Source organism: Indicator indicator, chromosome 12 (genome assembly GCF_027791375.1).
Source record: "Indicator indicator isolate 239-I01 chromosome 12, UM_Iind_1.1, whole genome shotgun sequence".
Lineage (NCBI taxonomy): Eukaryota > Metazoa > Chordata > Aves > Piciformes > Indicatoridae > Indicator > Indicator indicator.
This window is the reverse complement of record NC_072021.1, coordinates 6,684,429-6,704,915: the sequence shown is the minus strand read 5'-3', so window position 1 is coordinate 6,704,915 and position 20,487 is coordinate 6,684,429. Positions and strand designations below refer to the sequence as shown.

Sequence of the window (20,487 nt, the reverse complement as noted above, 5' to 3'; positions counted from 1 at the left end):
CTCTGTCATGAAATACATCTACACTACGAGCCTGTAAAACAATCTTAGTTGCGAAAAGATGATGAAATATTCTTGTATCTCAGTCTTGGAATACATCTTCTACACTAAGAATCCACAAAGCAATGTGGTATTACAAATTAATAGTTAATTTTAACTATAGGCATGTCAAAGATACAAAACAAAGCTCCAAAATCATCTATAATTCTGCCACGTTTGCACAAGAAATTTTAACCCAACTGTTACTGAAATTTACTTTGTGCTATTCTTTACATAGTGTCACATGAAGGTTCTCACTTTTCAAACACATTTCCTTTTATAGCTTCTTTTCACCATACAAAGTAAGGACATTTGAAGAGGGGTACACAATATGTCCTTTTCTTACTGTACTGCATGCCTCCCTTAATTTTTTTATATAGATCACATGTACATTTTTGTCTGTTTCCCTCCCCCCCTATTTTAAATAAAACCATTTTCATATGTTGCTTTCTTGATATTTTATTTCTTCTCTGCTATACTTCTGTAATCCCCCCCTACCTACACACTGCAAGTGGATTGCTTTGTACTACATCTTCTTTGGCTCCAGATGATTATTTTTTTCACTTATCTCCTTCCTGTTTATAATTTGGAGAATAAGACATTGTTTTGTTTGCTCAATGTTAATGTATTTTATGCTCTAGGTGGTGAAGAATGGGAGTAAAAATGCTTCACTGTGCAGAAACTGAGTTCTGATTTGCTTCTGAGTCCCCAGGATAATAGCAGTAGTTGGTCTGGGAAGTCCTGAAGATTCTATTGTTTTCCTCACAATTAGGCATCCTATAAAGTGCCTTCAGGACAACCAAACCAAACCAAACTGGTTTGATACTGTCATGTTTGTGTTACAAAAACACCTGTGCTTATCCCATTTTTGAGACACTAACTTCAGAAGTTGTTAACTTAATTATAATATTGACTGCTAAACTGCAGAAAGCATTTGTGTTCACTGCCAGTTCTGCAACTTGTCTTTGATGTCTTTTCAGTGTGTGCTAGCAAGCATTATTGTTGTGGGCTTGAAGGGGATGCTAATGCAGTTCCGTGACTTAAAAAAGTATTGGAATGTGGATAAAATAGACTGGGTAAGTGAAACTTACTCTAAGGAGGTTTTCCTGAGACTCTCTAACAAATACCTGCTAAACAAATTTTAAAAGTTCTGTGTAGAAGAGATATGTGCAAAATTAGGGGGGTTGTGTATCATAGAACAGCTTAGGCTGAAAGGGATGTCAGAGGTCATCTGCTCCAACCTCTCCACTATGGGCAGAGACACACAGACACAGCTAGACTCAGCTGCTCAAGGCCTCATCCAACCTGGCCTTGAACATCCCCAGGGAGGAGGCAGCCTGTCTATTTCAGGGTTTCAGCACCCTCATACTGAAGAACTTCTTCCTAAGATCCAGTCTAAACCTACTGTTCCTCAGCTCAAAACCATTCCTCCTTGTCCTATGGCTAGACACCCTTACGAAACGTAGCTCTCCAGCCTTCCTGTAGGATCCTTTCATATAGTGTGCTGGTTTTAGTGTTATGCCTTTAAAATTTTTCACAGATCTTGAGCAGAAAGTAGTAAACTGAGCTAGTCTGGTAAAGTTAATGTTGGGGGGGAATTTCCAACCCACCACATATAGGTTCACCCCCAGAGACTTCCCTTCTGCAGGCTGACCAATCCCAGCTCCCTCAGCCTAGTCTCATAGTAGAGGTGCTCCAGCCCTTGGATCATCTTTGTGGCCTCCTCTGGACTAACTCCAACAGCTCTGTGTCTTTCTTATGCTGGGGACACCAGAACTGGAGCAGCATTTGAGGTGAGGTCTCACAAGAGCAGAGCAAATGGTCAGAATGCCCTGTCTTGCCCTGCTGGCCATAAGCGGCACAAGTGCACTGCCAGCTTATGTTGTGCTTCTCATCAATCAATACACTCAGTATAACAGCATCTCTAATGTCAATCGTATTTAAAAAATGGAATTTTAGCAAATTACAAAGAATCAAACCTAATTTAATGGTGAAATTCTGGCTACAGCCAGAGCAGGGTGATCTGAGCAGATGTGTGTCTGATTGAGTATGCCTGCTCTAGCTGGGTAGTGTGTCTTGCTAGTGTAGTGTTATGGAAGAGACTGGTTTCTTTGTCCTCTGGGAACATGGAATGGACAAAGAGAACTGCTAAGCCTAGAGATGCAGAAAGATGCATGCCAAATGTGCTGTGGATAAATGGCTTTAACTCCTTTCAAATACTGCCAAGAGAATATTGTTTGATAGTAATGAAAGATTCTGCAGGAGGAATACAGCAGAAAAAGCAGATAAATGGGAAAAGACCTAGTATGAAAATTTAGTTTAATGCAAAGACTAAACAGCCTGACATCCATTTGCACAGAATTCTTACCAGGTGTTAAAGACGAGTCCATGTTTAGTAAGACTCCTAGATTTCTCTTCTGAGGGAGTATTGAATGTGCTGCCCAGTTAGTGGAACTAAAGCCTCTGACCACTTAGATAAATACATGGAATTTGGAATTTCTGTTTATGCAGTTCCAATGAACAAATATTCAGAAGGGTGTTTTGGCCATATCTCTCTTCTCTGTGGTTACTGCCTTTCATATTGGACTTTGCTGAACTTTCCAGTGACAGTATTCCACAGCAGCAATGGTAAGTCTAGACTAAATAAAACATTGAGTTGAGGTTTTTAAATACAGTACTGGATTTCAGTATGGAAAGAGAGCTGAGGAAACCACATCAGGTTTGGCATTGTGGTATTTTTCACATTTCCTGACAGAAGATTAGTGTTACTGTTTTTGTATCATCCAGAAGAAAACCCTTTATCTTTCATTAAACCTTATGTTCCTCAGGCAGCAAAAAACCTCTTGTTACTGCATTTTGTCTTCAGCTTAACCCATAGTGCCAGTGACAGAGGTGGTGGATGGTTTGGGTCAAGAATTATTCTGGGGACAGTGGATTTAAGCACAGCGGTAGTTAAGGGAGAGAGATACAGCTTCCCTATCAGCACATGGAGATAATGAATAGTTAAGTTGTTCAGTAGGATATTCTGGACTCTCACTAGACTTGCTGCATCTCCACAGATAGACTAACCTGACTGTTTTTTTGCTTTTAAGATTCTGGCAGAAAAAGGTGGGTGCATAGTCAGTTACTGCACCTCTGACATCTGCCATTATTTCTAGGAAGTTATAGAAAGGGGGGGGTGTGTGTGTATTTTTTTTTTGACATGCTTGAACAATGATTTATCTTCAAGTAGTTGTACTATCAGTCCTCACCCTGACAGGGTAAATCATTTTACTTTAAATATAATCTAAAGGAAGGCCATAAGGGTTAATTTTACATTGCTGCCTGGTCTGAGGAGACCCATGAAGCTCAGTTATTTGAATAACTACACTGGTGTTGACTTTGGCCTGAAAAATTCACCTCAGAAAACTGTCAGTACCTTGGGGATGAATCAGTTCTATTACCCAGGTTATCCAAAGTGTTCTGAAGACAGAAACTCTAACAAAACATTTGGAAACAATTAGCAGCTATCATTTCTGGAACTGACTCTTTGAAGGGTGTGTGTCATGGAGCATAGAAGTCAGGTTTGTTAGAAATCTGGCAAACAAAAGTGCATGGAAATGCAATATTATGTTTTTTTTTCACCTTGCTCCTTCACACTTCCTTAAGCTTCCCATTGAACACAAATAGGATGAGTAATACTTATTTGTTGATTAGTTCTTTATAAAACATAATCTTTAAATCCATAAATGTAAAAGTTATAGCTTGAAAGGCAGAGCTCAGGAATTGGATGGTGATTCTTATGAGTCCATTTCATCTCATGATATTCTGTGATTCCATGAAATCTCTCCTTTCACCCATGGATTGCTTTTTCTTCCTGATATAATATTTAGGAGCAGCTGAGTTCAAAGGAGCTGCTAGGATGACAGACCCAAGTAGCTAATACCAGGTATTATCAGCTGAGTATAATTACATATGTGTTTGTTCTGATTTTCTTTCACTTTATTTTTACCAATCATCACAAATGACCTGTTTTTACATCCTACCTCTCAAATCACATTCAATTTCTTTCCAGCTAGAACACCACAGCCCTTATTCCAATTAGCCATTTCCTGCCATTCACAGCATTCGTATGAGCCTGAAAGGTCTCTTGATTCAGTGAAGGTCTTCTGCCAATGCTTACAGCTGCTTGGATTATTTGAACAATTTCAGATTAGTAATTTCTCTGTTCCATTATAGATGTTCTATGCATATATATGTTCTGTGCATAACAGCATTTGCCTTTCCTCTGCTGTTTTCATTTTTTGGCTGTTTCCAACGTGTTGATTCCTGTGTTATCTGTGTTTTCTACATTAACCAGAAAATCATTTGTCTTGAATTCTTGCTTCTTTTTCTGGGAACTACCAGGGAATTTGATCTGGAGTTGGTCTGTAGGTGTAGCTCACTTTTCAGGTCCTCAGATCGAAAGCTGATTTCTATATCCTTCTTGCAAGCCTAATTTCTTTATAGTCTCTTTCTACAGGTCACTTGAGTTGTGTTAGGGGATGATTCATCTCTTCCTCAAGTAGACACCACCATAATCAGGTAGGAGTTAGACAGACCACATCCTAAATTCCCTTCACTCTTCTAAACAGATGTCCATGATTATGGGGGAATCTAGACAGCATGTCCAGCTGCAGACATCTGTGCTGTGGACAGCTAGTGCCAAGTGAAATGCCCCTGATCATTTCAGACAACATCTGATCATCGCTTTAGTTTCCAATGAAAAAGGAAGTTTGTGATCTGTTTTCAAAGTGGTACAGAAACATTTAGTATCACAGCACCTTAGTCCTGTGTTGTTCAGCCATTGCCTCAGGGGATATTCTCCCTCTTTATATGCTTTTTTTCCTACCAAGTTCCCATTTCAGATGCCCCTCAATGGTGTATGTGTAGGCTCTATGAAATTAAAAGGTGTAGATGGAAAGGCACTGTCCACAGATGTTTGGAGGCAGCTGCTCTGTGCACACAGTCACTGTATCTCTCAGTGCTTCCAACGCTTTCTCATATATGCAGGATTCAACATAAATCCAGTTTCTGCTTGTTTATTTCCTCCATCTTTAGAATTTATTTTTTTAAATTAACACAGTGGAAGCCTCCTTTGAAGGTGAATTTTGTTTTGACTCATGAGAATAATGCCTGCTTATACCACACTATTGCTAAGACTGGAAGAATGATTAGTTTCTGTCTCCTGGAGTATATAAGAGCCATCCTGCAGTAAGCTGCCAAGAAATCTGTGATATTTTTATGACTTCTTTGCTGAACCTTCTGACAACCCATGGATTGAAAAATCTGTCTATCAGATCGACATAACCCCTTTTTACAAGTCTGATGCCACCCTACCTACAAAGGCACTGACGCCAGGCCAATGCAGCACACTGAAGGGGTGATTGACAAATGAGAAGATGATTGCTTGGCCTCAGGTTCTACAGAAATGGCAGTCTCTGGTTACAGTTAAGATACAAGATCCTAGGCTGCTAAGGAGGCAAACAGCCAGCTTTCTCAGGGCTCAGCAATATTTCAACATTTTTGGCTTTGATTCTTCCTGTGCAGAATTTGTTTTGGGCTGTCTATGCTTTCTGTTTTCTTCCGGGAAAAAAGTTTTGCAGGTCTTGCAGCAGCACTTGAATTGGATGTGGTGAGGCTCAGGTCTGCAGCTGAGGCAGACTTCTTGGTCTCAGGTGTCGCCAAGGGTTCAGCCTTATCAGGATGGGCTAATTCTTGATCCTGCCTGAATGTCATGTTTGTAGCACTTCCATTAGCCTTTTCACGTCCAGCAAGCTCCTGTTATAAATATATATTGGATTTGCAAATCTTAGAATTACTTTCTCACTGGTTAATCAGAACTCAATATTTGTTGCCTGTAAAGGTATTCTTTGCAAATATATACACACCAATTTGTATAAAATGTCATTTAAAAAGGTCACTGGAAGTTGAGCACTATTTCAAAGAATGAACTACCTCTTTACCTGCTGTGCTGTTGAAGAGACTGCAAAATCTTTTGCAGTGGTTTAGAATTCTGAAGATAAAGAAGGAAAAAGTAGAGTCATGCAACCCCCCACCCTCTGTGAAGCACAGAGGAGTAGGGTATGAGTTACATATTTATAATTCATAAAATAACAGTTCTGAAATCTGCCCAAGCAAAATTCCTGTGGTTGGGCTGAAAGTATTCTATTGTCTTTGGCTTTTCTGAGCTAAGTAAAAGCACCAGAAAGAATAATTTTGACACTGATTGTGCCATTGTAATGTGATCTCTTCCTCTGTGAACACTGAGAAGGAGAACTGCAATTGTTGACACGGGCACCAGTGGAGATCAGCATGTCCAGAGGACTGAAAATACTTTCCATTCTTCTTTAACACTTTTAGTTTAAAGATCAGGTGGCAGTCTTTGCTTAAGGCTCCCTCTAGGAAAGAAATATGTACTGACATTGAGTTGCTGTAAGAAATCAAGTAAGTTGTACTTTTCTCTTTTTAATTCTAAAATCTGGATCTCTGGGCAGCCTGATCTAATGGAAGATGTCCCTGCTCACTGCAGGGAGGTTGGATTAAATGACCTTTGGAGGACCCTTCCAACCCGAGCCATTCTATGATTCTACATCTCTCAACCGTGCACATTGTAGTAGTATGAAAATATAAATAATTGTTTCTGTTTAGAAAATAAAGAAGAAAAAAAATTAAAAATTTAAAATATTTTAAATTGACTTTTTTTAAAGTGACTTTTTTTCTTTATATTTTAAATTGTATTTAAAATTAGTCCAAAGTTTTATTAATGAAATATTGAAAGATGAAGAAGCAATCTGAAATCTCACCATTTCCATATGAAGAAATTCATTCCTCAGTAATTTTTGTTTGTTTTAGAGTTGGCTTGGTCAGCTATACTCTGATAAGTGCCATTTTTAATTAACCTCCTTGTAAATTATCATTCCCACTTAAGCAACTAGTGAGAGAAGAACTCTCTGTGTATGACATCTAGGAAAAGATGATTTTGAATGTGTGCAGTGAAGAAGATGGTGACAACTTGGAATGTGAAAAATAAAGTGTTACAAAACAACTGAGTTCAATCTGCATTATGCTGTTAGTACAACCACCCTAAGGGTCTCTGAAAGAAACCTCTGTGAGCAGTGAGATGAGTAGTGCCATGTCATGTGTGCCATGGGCCCCTCACTATAGAAAGGACATTTTGGTGCTGGAGCATGTCCAGAGAAGGGCAATGAGGCTCATGAAAGGCCTGGAGCTCATGGCCTATGAGGAGCAGCTGAGGGAGCTGGGGGTGTTCAGTCTGGAGGAGGCTGAGGGCAGACCTCATTTCTCTCTACGGTTACCTGAAGGGAGGTTGGAACAAGGAGGGAGTAGCTTCTTCTTGATGACAAGTGACAGGACCAGAGGAAATGGTTCCAAACTGGTTCAGGCTGGATATTAGGAAATGTTTCTTCATTGGAAGGGTTCTCTAACATTGGAATGGCCTGTCCAGGGCAGTGCTGGTGTCACCATCCCTGGGGGTGTTTAAGCAGCATGTGGTGCTTAAGGGAGATGGTTTAGTGTTGACCCTTCAGTGCTGAGTCAAAGGTTGGACTGGATGAGCTTGGAGGTCTCTTCCAACCAGATACATTCTGTGATTCTCTGACTATGGGGCAGCCTTATTTTTAACTGCTCATTAAGTTGTCAATATTTGCCAGTTCAAAGATGCAAATGTTCACATCTGAGAAGTGATCTTCATTTTTAAAATCTGTATTTCTGATTCATAAAATGCACATTGTTACAAAGCAAAACAAAGTAATTACCTGGTTTTTCATTCTTCCCTCCCTAAAGAGCATATGGGTCAGCACCTATGTGATCACAATATGCTTTGCTGCTAACGTGGGCCTGCTGTATGGCGTTGTCTGCACTGTGGTCATCCTCACTTTCCGCTTTCCCAGGTGAGGAACAATTTACTGTGGCACATCCTCATGTGTTCTTTCTGGCATATTGCTTCACATAGACATGCAGCATCCTAAATTTAACAGTGAAGCTTCAGGTTGCAGAAGATTACAAGGTAAGACAATAGCAAAGGAAAAGTCCCAACTGTGCATTGACTGTAGGCTTAGGATCTCTAGGATTAGGATCTCTAAAATATTTCATCCTTTGGCATTATTTTGTGATTTCTCTTAGCATTACACATCTGAGTGGTCCATTAAGTGAATGTAGCATCAGATCAACATAAAGATAAATTTTATTTTTTTTCAATTAAATACCTCTTTTCTCATTAAGGATAAAGTATATCTGGTAAGCCTTAGTAACTAAGCACCTTTATAAACTCCTAGATACTGTATTGTGCAGGAGGTGAGAGTTGGCATTTACATGGATAATGTACATTAATGGAACAGAACTGCACAACTAAGATGGAATAGTGGAGATTTAGCCTGGAGATTAGGAAGAAATTCTTTGCAGTGAGGGTGGTGAGACACTGGAACAGGTTGCCCAGGGAGGTTGTGGACGCCCCCTCCTGGAGGTGTTCAAGGCCAGGTTGGATGAGGCCTTGAGCAACCTGGGCTGGTGGGAGGTGTCCCTGCCCATGGCAGGGGGGTTGGAACTAGTTGATCTTTAATGTCCATTGCAACCCAAACCATTCTATGATTCTTTTTTGAAGTTGCAGATTATATATTAGCTACTTGACTTGAGTACAGCTCTCTGACCAGATATAAACCACTAATGAAACATAAAATTAATATTTGGTTTACCAGAAATTTCCCTCATTCATATTTTCAAAGTGATATTGTGGTTTTTAAATCTGATTTTTACTCTTTAACTGGATCATTATCACAAAAAATAAGCTCTGTAGGCATGATTGAATATACAGAATGCCTCGTTGCAACTTCTATACAGCAATTTTGTGGTGTGTATCTCCCTGTTCCTGTTCCAGACTACTGATGATTTGCCTTACAGATTTTCTCTGTGTATTGTTTACAGAGCAAAGACACTAAATCTGAAAGATGTAAAGGAAGTGGAATGTAAATACAAAACAGAGGACAATTGTGTAAGTTAAATTATCATTTTTGGTGTGTGCTACACTATTTCAGACTTGTTTACTTTCTTACTTCCTGTAGTTAACTACTGGGTTGTAATCAGTGAGTTGGAGGAGTATGTTTATGATGTGACCATTTGAAATCCAAAGCCAGCTTGATGTAGTAAATGCAAAACTAGCCTGGGCATCAGAAACTGGAAACTGTTCCTGGTTCTGATGCTGATCTGCAAAATTAAATTAGGCATGTCCTCTTAGATCTTCCAGTGTTAGTTTATTTGTTACTTTTAGTTTAGGAATTTTCTTTGTAAAACTTCCTAAGTCTAAGAGAATCTCTTGGCAGCAAGGGCCATCTGAGCAGGCAATAGTTGTCTCCATATTCATATCAGATTTTCTCATTTCCTGGAAGCCCATTGATGTCCCCATCACCCACAATCTCTTTTCTCACCCCTTTTCTGCCACCAGCCCCTTGTGTTTGAGGTGTGTGGCTGGGAGAGGAGGAACAGCAGCATGAGGTTCTCAGACTGCTTCACACATTATACCACCCTGTGCTCAAACAAGGGCTCCCTCACCTAAGAAACAGATGGAAGAATCTCACCCAAAGACTATGCTTTAAAAACCTGACTTCTTGCAAATTTAAACCTGCCAGTCAGAGATTTTCAGTTATTTTTATTGCAGTTATCATAGAAGTTGCTTGCTGTGAGGTCTGTGGTAAGAAGAGTAAAGAAGCAGAGAGGTGAACTCCCTACCAGTCAGCAGCCAAGAGAGGTGCAGAACCATGTGGCCTTCAGCACAGAATCCTAGCTCCAGAACATCCTGCCTTCTCCACTCTTCCAGTTTCTACCATGTCCACTTCCCTTTCCTAGTGCTTATGAAGGGTCTCATGTACCAAATGGCAATGTGCTCAGCAGTTATTACCTCACTATTAAGATGCTCTTCTCTGAAGAATTAATTTTGTTCTGGCAAACGTTTTCATCAGAGCTGTCTTGGGCTGAAAATCAGAACTTGGCTCAGGGGCATTTTGCTGCTTTGGCATGCTGAACCATGCTGGAATGTGCAAGGTACGGGAGAATGAGAAGGACTCTGAAATGTGAGTTCAAAACACTGTCGTTGAGGCTGGCCCAGTTGTGAATTACTATATCACTTCTTATTCTTCAGAAAAATGCTGGGGTAACTTTGTCATGGATGGGTAACCAACATTTGGCCTGTCTTTCTTTCCCTCCTCCCCCCCCATCAGTTCATAAAATATTTTGTGCAAATCTTGATGCATATTGTTTTCTTTCCCCAGCTAATTGTTCTGCTGCTTTTTTTTCCCCCCTGAATCAGTAAGATTAATACCAGTCACCAAGTAATAACAAACTAGTGTGTGCAGACAGTGGGGGAAATAACATTTTGTTAAGAAAGCAGATTGCTCAAGAGCTCATTACACAAAACAAAGAAGGAAAATATTTTTTAGGTTTTGAAAAATGCCTTTAATTGAATTTGGAGTCACTGGGTTGCAGCAGGCATTTAGGGTAATTTTTAATGTATGAATGTTAGACTGATCCAAGTTCCCCTGGTACAAAACAGCTTAGACATAAATAACAGGACTTTTAAATATGGAAATATGCAAACTTAATGATCTACCCTGCCATTAAGGTCTGTGGATTTATAGGAGTTATTTCATCAATAGGAGAAAAGACATTTTAATGTGGAAAAAATCAAGAGGGTATTTAGAAGCTTATATGAAACAAATTGCATCACAGGCACTCTCCACACTGAACTATCACTCAAGCACAGAGAGTGCTGTGCAGAGTGCAAGGGACAATTGCTGCTGTCATTCTAAGTGACAGCAGGAATAGGCCCCCTGAGAAAGTTTTCTTTCTTTCTTAACAAGGACATGCCAAAGAGGAAGTCCATTTGTCTCAGAGGAGTTCATATTAAGAAAGGAGCTAGAACTAAACCAGAGTCAGGAATAAGTGAGACCAGTTTGGCACAGTTGTCCTTGCTCATCCTGGGCAAAAGATTATGACTAGGTCTGTCATTGGCTTGCTTTGGCCCTTACTATTTGAGCCTTTCAAGCTTTACACCTCACATTTTTTGGGATCTTATTAGCTTATTGATCGTCATAGACTTTGATCCTTGCACATCAGTCTTCCTTTTCTTAGTTTTCATCTTCCAGTTTGCCAGTTCTGGCATGGCACCAAAGTGCCCACTTGTCTCCACATCGAGCTGTGTGTGTAGTATCTTTTGTATGGGAATCTGTGGGGTGTTGAAGTGTTTCTTCATTAAGCATTAATGGCCCTTATTTCAGAGCTTTTGTTGATGTAATCCCAGCCATTTTAACTGCTAGTTAGGCTTTGCCTCTTCTCTGCCCAAGGTATGTTGGTGATGTGCTGCTTACCACAATCACATTCACAGGTAAACTGCAAAAAGTCCCCATCTGTAATTTGGGATTCATTGCCTCAGTTTGGGATATCTGGAATGTTTCTTTTGTCTGTATGATGGTCACTGTGGTGGTGTCTGAGACATCATCTGGTTCCCAGAAGTCTGAATAGCAGTTTGCAACAAGGAGGTAGTTTGTGTGTTTTGTGGTGAAGATTTCCATCCCTGGGTGCTTGGAGGTCTGGTGAGAAAGCTGCATCTCTTCAATGCAATCCCACACTGGAGTGTCTGTGGCAGCTTCACTTACTTGGGTTTCGTTGTGACCTGGTTGCATCTCTGTGACATATGTTAGGAAGAAGAGAAGCTTTTTGAACTGTATTATCTTGTGAATTCTTGGTTTTCACTCGTAACCCATCATCACAAGATTGATTTACAGGCACTTTCAGGATTTTTAAAGAAACGAGTTTGGTTTTTAGTCTCCAAACCCCAGACAACCTTTTCAGCATTGTGTTTATTTTGTTCCACAGGAATCATTAAAACAGATAAAGATAATTTCAGTCAACAACCCATTAGTCTTTCTGAATGCCAGGAAATTTCACACTGACCTGATAAAGATAATCCAAAAGGATAGCAGGAGCAGCCAGCCCTGTGAAGACATGAACAAGGTAGGATGTGCTATATTGCTTCAGTAATCATGGTGACAGTGTTGGAGACCATCCCTTGGAGAATGCAGTCAGATTCTGAGACAGGCATAAAAAGGCAATATTGTAAGTGATTAATTTGGACTAGAATAAAGTTAATCCTCATCTTAATTAGATTCAATATGGATTATTTGCTTATTGTTACTTAAAAACCCATCTCTAGTAGTTCTGTATATGCTCCTGTAAGAGACAGTAAGTCATTGACCCAAAACTCTTCTCAATTTCTGCTAGAACCAGAATAACATCAGCTGTTGCAAGGTTGTGATTTTGACAAGATAATGACTAGCCACAAGCTAGTTGAATAAAATGTGATATTTTTTTTTCCCTGGACATGAGTCCACAAGAGATGGACACTTAATTTCTGTTTCTAACTCTAAACAATTCCAGGAGAATCAGGAAGAAGGTACAAACTGCCTGAAGGTAGTGTTCCTTTTTCATTTTCTGCACTGATTTTATTGGAAAAATAAACAGTATATAAATGATGTATAAGTCAGATTTGAAGAAAATCTCCATAAGTATAGTATTTAAGTTTATCTACACATAACTATGGCAACCTCCTAATGTTATGATTTTTTTCTATCATTGCAATGAAGACATTCAGTACCACTTCAGTGTGGACATATTTTCATCCAGTTTGGCAAATTGGGCAGTGGAAATTGAGCTTTTTCTTTGATAGGTTGTTAAAACACTGCTCAGCAAAGTGTGTCTGCTACTTCTGCTATCTCCTGCTGAAGAGCTGTGCTACCTGCACCTCCTCTGATGGTAGCCTCAGCTCGTTGCTCAGAAATTCAGCTCAGAAATTTTGCTGCTTTTTTGTTCCTCTTGGTTCTGCTAGGCTAACTGATTTGGATATTAGCATGACAACAAATGCCTAAGCAGAGAGAAATTACTTAGGATTTGCATGGAATTAATTTCTGAATTAATTTAAGAAGTATAATAAGTTAATTTATAAGTTATCTAGGAAGTAGATTTTATCCTTTGTCTCTTCTGTAAGGTACCTGGCAGCATAGCTGCCTGAAATACTGTGGTGTAATTATTTTTTTTTCTTGTGGAATAAATTTCTTTCTCTAGCATGGGATAATGGGAGAAAAGAAATCACACTTTGAATTTTGTTTCTGTGATGTATTACTGGTTTTAACTCATATTTCTGCTGATAACTTAACATTCATATTGAAATCATTATTAAAACAAATCTTCAGATACAGGGAATTAATAAATTCACGTGTCAAAAATGTTGTCACTGAACTATTTGTGTAGCAGATGAGGTTGAAGCAAGTACAAAATGAATCAAAAGTTACTCTTACAAAATCACTGGCCAGAATTTATCTTTACAAGGTAATTTTCCCTCTTTTTGAGCACTTCTTAATCAGTCCTTGCTTCCCCAACAGCATTGTTTTCATAATATATTTGCTAGTGGATACAGACTTGACAGAGGTTGAGTCATCTAAACAGAAAAAAGAAGTATCAGTTTGGTGTACCTTTAGAAGAATACAGACAAACATACTCCGCAAATATATATCCAGCAGAGTGTTGCAGGATTTGGGAGAGAAGAGGTTGACTTTGAGAAACTGAATTCTTATATATTGCACTGATTTTTTCCCTAGTTATTATATATTAGCCTATTTTTCCTTGGTATTTTAATAACCTGTTGCTTTTATTTCAGTGTGAGCACAACACATTACTCTGTTCATTTTCCAATGGAGGTTGCCAGGGTGAGTTGATTATCTATAAATGATGTAAGTTATATGAGAACCAAGATGTGCAAGTGGCTCCACATTTTTTTCTTTATTTCTAGGTGAATTGACGTTTTCTGGAAACGAATACTTTCAGTTACAGCAAACATTCAGTGAAGCACAAGTGCTAAGCAGTGTCCAACTCTGCTAGTCTTGGCCCAATGGTTCCTGTTTTAATTCAGATCTTGACTGACTTTTTAAGATATCAAAAGCAGGGAAGCCATGAAAACACCTTTTCTGCAGGAGTCTGCTGATTTCTGTGTGCATACTGGGTCAAGTGTGCAGTAGTGGGAACTGCTTCCCATGTTACTGCCTGGATTGGTCTTCAAACAAAGACCTAAGAGGCTGTTTTGCTAAGCTCTGGTGTAGGTGGGACCTGAATGTTAGTATGCAAAAGTTAATATAGGATAATATTAAAGCCATGTTAAATCTTTAAAGCCACTTAGGAGAAAATCTCAGAAAATATCAGCTGAATTATCAGTGACATGGTGGCCACTGATACTGTACAATATATCAATAATGTGCAGAATAAAGAAAAAAAAAGCCCCAAAGCCTAAGGGTTTGCTTTCAATTAAGGATTAAACTGGATAATTCCACTCTTCCCACATTGTATAACACTTAAATCAAACTAGAGCACACACATTCCTATGGGAGGTCTGTGGCAACCTTTTGCAGAAGATACTTTATACAGATGACTTCATCGTGGATGGAATTGGAACACTGTATTTATTTAAAACACTTAAAAGCATTAGAATCTGATTTGGAGGTGGTTGACAGAATGTTTACATTGATTAACTAGACTCATGACATTTTAATGAAATTACAGTGGTCAGTTTACTTGGGGGGGGTGGCAGAGCTTTGCTGCAAAAAATAGCAACATCATGATAAAGGCTACTGAAGACTATGCAGCCTTATACTGTAAAATACAAAGAATGCACAACACCTATGTGTGAGGAGATCTTGCCAGTACATATTTCAATCTTCTTTTAGATTAACCTTTTTTTCCCTCCCATGTTATAAAAGTGACAAAGAACACAAGACCTTTTCCCTGAATCCTTAAATCCTGCCTTGAGGACTTCAGTGCTCTGGTTGTTCCTTCTACCAGCCAGTCTATGGTGACTCTTCATAGGGGCTTTACAATAAAAAACAGAGAGAAAAAATAGAAGCATTCCTATAAAAACAACATATGGGGCTGTAAATTTTTAGGGAGGAGGGGGGTAGGAAGGAGTAGGAAGACATAATCCTTAATCCCTACAACAGTCATCTTGGAAATCACAACGACATACATCTTTGTCAGAATCTTTCCTGTCTCCCTGTGGGGAATACTGGCATGCCATGGGTCTGTGTCAACACCAAGTTAAACAGCTCCTGTTGCCTTTGCCACTGGTTCAGAGAGGGAGCAGGTCTGTGTATACACATCCTTTATCCCACACATCCCCCCTATTTTGAAGCCAGGCAGCCTTTATGGCAATGCAGGATGCCAGCAGGGTGTGAAGGGAGGAGGAGTAAGTACCAGAGAGAAAGCCCAAGTCCTTTTGCTTTGGAAGCAGAGGAAGTGTGTATAAATTATTACTGTGAGCAGCCTAGCAGATCTCATAAACCCTTGCTGGATTTCCCTCACACTATTGTCAGTCAGGAGGTTTCCTTTAAAATTCTTTATTTTCGTTTGGTCTATTTTGTTTGTTTGGTACACATCTTAGTGTACAGTGAACAGTACAGAGACGGCCCATCTCTGGAAGTGCAAGTTCAAAAGGCTCTGGCTCTCACAGTACTGTCAGAAAGGAGTTTAGCAGCATTATAAATCTACCCCTTGGGTAAATTCTAAAACCCCTCAAGAGTTTAGAACCTTTACTTCTGCTCTATCAAAATAATTTAGCTCAACCCATCTTTACATTCAGAATTCCTTCACTTCATTTTTTTTATTTTATTTTAGTTTTGTGTATTATGATAACTAACATTTGCTCCCAAAGCAATGTAAATAAGATGTGCATTATTTTGTGCTTTTCCTTTTATGAAAGCCAGGAATCATTTATCTATGTGTTAGCTCAGGATGCATTTACTATGCTTAGTTTTGTTGGCCTGAGGCAGTAGAATGAGTATATGACCTTCACATGTCTTGCTAATCATTTCTTTTCTCTCCATCATTGACACATGATAGTATATAAAAAAATTAACCAAACAAACCCCAGCACACTAAAACCTTAGGAAAATGAATCACTCCACTTACATATTCTTTTTCCTTATGGGTAGAGGTTAGTTAAGCCACAGCCACAGGCACATCAGAAACGAATGCCATATCAGAACTTCAAAAAGAGATGTATACTCTGTGTATCCCATGTAAACTCTTCCAAACAAGCCAAGATATTATCCTGACTCAATTACAAATGGGAATCCGAAGGAATACTTTAATTCTTGAGACACCATTCCTGTCTAAACCATCTCACTAATAATCACATAATTTATGCTTGTTGCTACCTCATCCCATTGCTTTGAATGTCCTTTGTTTATACTTATAAAATGTGCCATTTGTTGATTTATACCCCAGTACATAGCAATGAAATTTTTCTTGTGAGAGTTTGGGCTTCATTTGTTAATTTATCATGATTCTTATGTGCATTTCTTGACTGTACTGCCTTTAGTTAAAGCTTTTCATTTCTCAAATATGTAGGTGAGTCTTTGCGATCCCATCACAGTGAGCCACATGTTTTGATACTAGACTGCAGCGGACTGAATCTCTTTGACTACACTGGAGTCTCAGTGCTGCTTGAGGTATTCATCATTTCAGACAAATTCTGTGCAGAGAAATATAATTACAGATATGAGTTACTGCAGCAGGCTACTCATCAGCTCACCTATGTGAGTTGGATAAACATATTGCCTGTGGAAAAGATGAATGAAGATTTAGTACTAAACTGCACTATGTTTATATGTAAAATGATATAAAAAAGTAAAGCAGAGATTTTGGGTGCAAATATAAGTACCTGTATGTAATAAGAATATATTTATTTAAAAACAAGCAAAAAAACCCAAAGCCAACAAACAACAAAAAACTGAACCCAACTCAACCAACCAACCAAAAACCCCAACCAACCAACCAAAAACCCCAACCAACCAACCAACCAAAGACCCCAATCAACCAACCAAAGACCTCAACCAACCAACCAACCAAAACCCCCAACCAACCAACCAAAACCCCCAACCAACCAACCAACCAATCAACCAAAAACCCCAACCAACCAACCAAAAACCCCAACCAACCAACCAAGACCCCAATCAACCAACCAAAGACCTCAACCAACCAAAACCCCCAACCAACCAACAAACCAAAAACCAAAACAAAGCCAAACCCCCAAACCCTTCTAGCTTATTGAATATTTAGTCTCTGTGAAGGTGAACACTTGCAAAGAAAGAATAAAGAGCAAGTTACTGCAGGATGTAGCATGATGGTTATGGTGCTTTTCTGAAAGGCTGCTGGTAGTCTTAAAGTTTCCTAGGTCTGATTCCTGTCTTTGTGAACTTGTAGGTAAACACATGAAAGGAGATGGGAAAACATGCAGATAAAGGAGAACTGGGAAAAAATATCTTAAAAAAATAGAGTAAAAAGTGCAAGATTTTAAATCCAATTCAGATTTAGTTCTTAGCAGAGTGGTGCAATACTGAAGGGACAGGAAGCTAGTGTGGGTTTGTGGTATTTGCATTATGGAAGGGCTCACTCTGGTGGCTGCTGGCAGTACCGCTTCAACAGCAGTTTTTCCTCCTGCTCTGAGTATTCTCTTTTTGCCTCTTTTATTCTCTGTTGGTGTTTTAACCAGTACTTTTGGATTTCATCTTTTCACACCTATAGGTTTACAGGGACTGCAAAAGCAGACACATCGATGTGTTGCTAGCACACTGCAAAGGCAAGTATCAGCTGCCAGCAGCACTTGTAACGCGATGGTTTCTGTGTCCCCACTACCTTATCAGTGCTCATGTGTGTGTTTTATTGCAGCCTCCTTGATCAAAGCAATGCAGTATGGTGGGAATCTGGAATCTGAAAATCCTGTCTTCTTTGAATCTATTTCTTCAGCAATTGATGCCATTCAGATTCACAGAGTGAGGCTTACAGCAGGGGTAGGTGCAGTCTGGAGAGCTTCCTGGGTGCTCACAGCAATTTGTTAAAGTCTGGGGAAATCTTATTTGCTTGGCGAACCTTTTGTGCAGAAATCTTTTACCTGTCTATTCTCTACAACTAGTCCTCAGCCCCTGGAGTGCAGCTATCAAGCCTTTCCTGCCAGCACTTTTCCCTGTCATTGTTTTCTCCTTTCACAACAACTTTTTGGTCTTCCATGCTAAATCCAGAGGTGCTGTGTTGTGGTGCATTAATGTGGGTGTATTCTCCACTGGAAAGCATAATGTCATACTAAGACACCTAACACAGATTCTTGGTGAGGCAAATTAACTCATACCCTGTTCTGCATTACTGGAGCTACATTGCTCTGCTCCTCAGCCTGGGGTTCTTAAAGCTCCTTCACACAGCACAGTGACCAAATGCTTCTAGGTCCTTAGCAAGTTTGTTTTGAGCTAATGAGCTTTACCCTGCCCTGCACTGTAGTGTGCTGTGATGGCTCACTGGTGGAAACCGGGGAGAGGAGTTGCAGAAGGTGGAAGAGAGAGCTGGGGGGAGAGAAAAGGCTTGGCTCAGAAATTGAGGCTCGAGCATGCATTGACTCACTCCATAATGTTTGCATTCCTTTTTAAGGGCTCCAGACCTGGGCTTCCCTCATGCACTCTGACAGCCTTTTCCATTCTAATCCCAGTGTGATGTAACTGAGTATGCATTACAAATACTGTGCTTTCTCATGGTTGTATTTATGACTCCAAACACCACCAGAGCTTGGCTCAGAGCCTTCTCCAAGAGACATTAAACTCATCATGTTTTTTCGCTTCAGGGGTGTTTTTTGTTTGGATTTTTTCCAATTTATACTTTGTTACATTAGAGTTGCCTATGGACCAAATCACTTTCCATTGATTTATCCAAATAAAATGGTTTGGCACAGTTGGGCCAGTGTATTGATGAGTAAAACATGCTCTCTTCAGAGAGCTTTTCAACTTTTTTTTTATTTCATTGTTCTGCAAAAAAATAAGTTACTGAAATGGTAAATGCAAGACAATAATAATGGGTATGGCTTATTGTGTATTTTGTCTGGGTCTGATTAGATGACTTAGGGTGATTGTTGTGTTATAAAATATCTGCATTCTTTATAGGCATTAATTAACCTTCCTAACATTTTTTGTGGTTATGTGCTAGCATTTATGGAAATGGGACATACAGAGACCAAGACAAATGTTCAAAGTGAAAAGGGGGACTTAGAGCTCAGAAAGCCACTTTAACGGGAACTGATCCCATGTTTCCACCATAGCTGGAAGACAAGTCACCACTCTGAATGGTGGCTTAGCAGATTATTCTGGAAGGCTTGCACGCAGCCTCCAATTATAAATGTAATTATGAAAAATGTATATATGCTGCTGATGCTTCCTTAAAGTATTTATTGTATGTGATTTGGGTATTTTTATGCTTTCCTTGTGTTTAACACCTGAAGATAAGATGATCAGGAGTAAAAAGGTGAGTTATGGCACTAGCAGCACTGCACTGTAACTTCAGTCTATATACTTTTCCTGTGCCATTTTAAGATGCTGAGCTCAGGAGGCATTTTTAGTGTCTACAGGGAGGAAAAATAGCAGTAGAGGGTGGGATGGGATAGGATAGGATAGGATAGGATAGGATAGGATAGGATAGGATAGGATAGGATAGGATAGGATAGGATAGGATAGGATGGGATAGGATGGGATAGGAAGGAGTTGGAGATTTGTGGCAAGAGGTTTGTTCCAATTTACATTTCAACTTTCCTCCACAGCAGGAAATTTTCTTTCACTGGTGGAAAGGTAGAGGCAAGAGGGTTTTGCGGTTTGTTTTTTTTTTTTTTTTTTCATCTTTGCTGCTCTTATCTACATCCTCCAAGGAAAATGTGTATTTCTCATTTTTATCTTGCTGAGTTGATAAGAAACTCATCTATTGCTTTATGCAGTTCATCCTCATCATAAATCACTTTATTTGATTTGGTGGTCTTTATAATGGTTGCATTTTCAAGCTAGCACTGCTTCATCTGCTGATTTTACATTATATTCTAGGAAAATATTATAACCCTTTTTTTTCCCTGTCTCTCCCATTTTAGAATTACAGCAAGTTCAGTGAACAGAGTGAAGTTTGATATCAACCCATGGAATATGCCTAGTTTCATCTACTCAATCAGAATGAGCTACACCATGGTTTCTCCTTAGCTTTTTTTTTTTTTTCACCAGGGGATGTCATAGATGATCTTTTGTATGCCATATATATTTACTGCATTCAGTAATGACAGACCTGCCATTCAGAAACAAATCATCTTTCAGCTGCCATCAGTCAGAGCATTCATGCAATTGCTCCATAGTGGGTTTATATAATATTTTTATATACATTTAGATCCACACTATTAGAAAGCAGACATGAGGTATTAACTGTGTTTACCAGTGAAGTATATTCTTTTAGCTATCTTCTGTTGTAACATTAGTTGTAAAATGCATGAGTAGTTTTGTGCATGGAATAGTGACACATTATGAGTTC

The 20,487-nt window shown here is 39.2% G+C and overlaps 1 protein-coding gene across 1 annotated transcript in view; it reads left to right on the top strand.

The window, feature by feature from the left end:
- SLC26A7 (solute carrier family 26 member 7) overlaps positions 1-20,095 on the top strand; it is a 55,466-nt gene extending 35,371 nt beyond the window's left edge. Inside the window, exons 10-18 of the mRNA XM_054385401.1 lie at positions 1,017-1,112; positions 7,861-7,967; positions 8,998-9,064; positions 11,941-12,078; positions 13,778-13,826; positions 16,516-16,616; positions 17,692-17,746; positions 17,836-17,939; positions 20,060-20,095. Coding sequence (XP_054241376.1) covers positions 1,017-1,112; positions 7,861-7,967; positions 8,998-9,064; positions 11,941-12,078; positions 13,778-13,826; positions 16,516-16,616; positions 17,692-17,746; positions 17,836-17,939; positions 20,060-20,095 — 753 coding nt within the window. The remainder of the gene's footprint in view (positions 1-1,016; positions 1,113-7,860; positions 7,968-8,997; positions 9,065-11,940; positions 12,079-13,777; positions 13,827-16,515; positions 16,617-17,691; positions 17,747-17,835; positions 17,940-20,059) is intronic.
- The last annotated feature ends 392 nt before the right edge of the window (positions 20,096-20,487 follow it).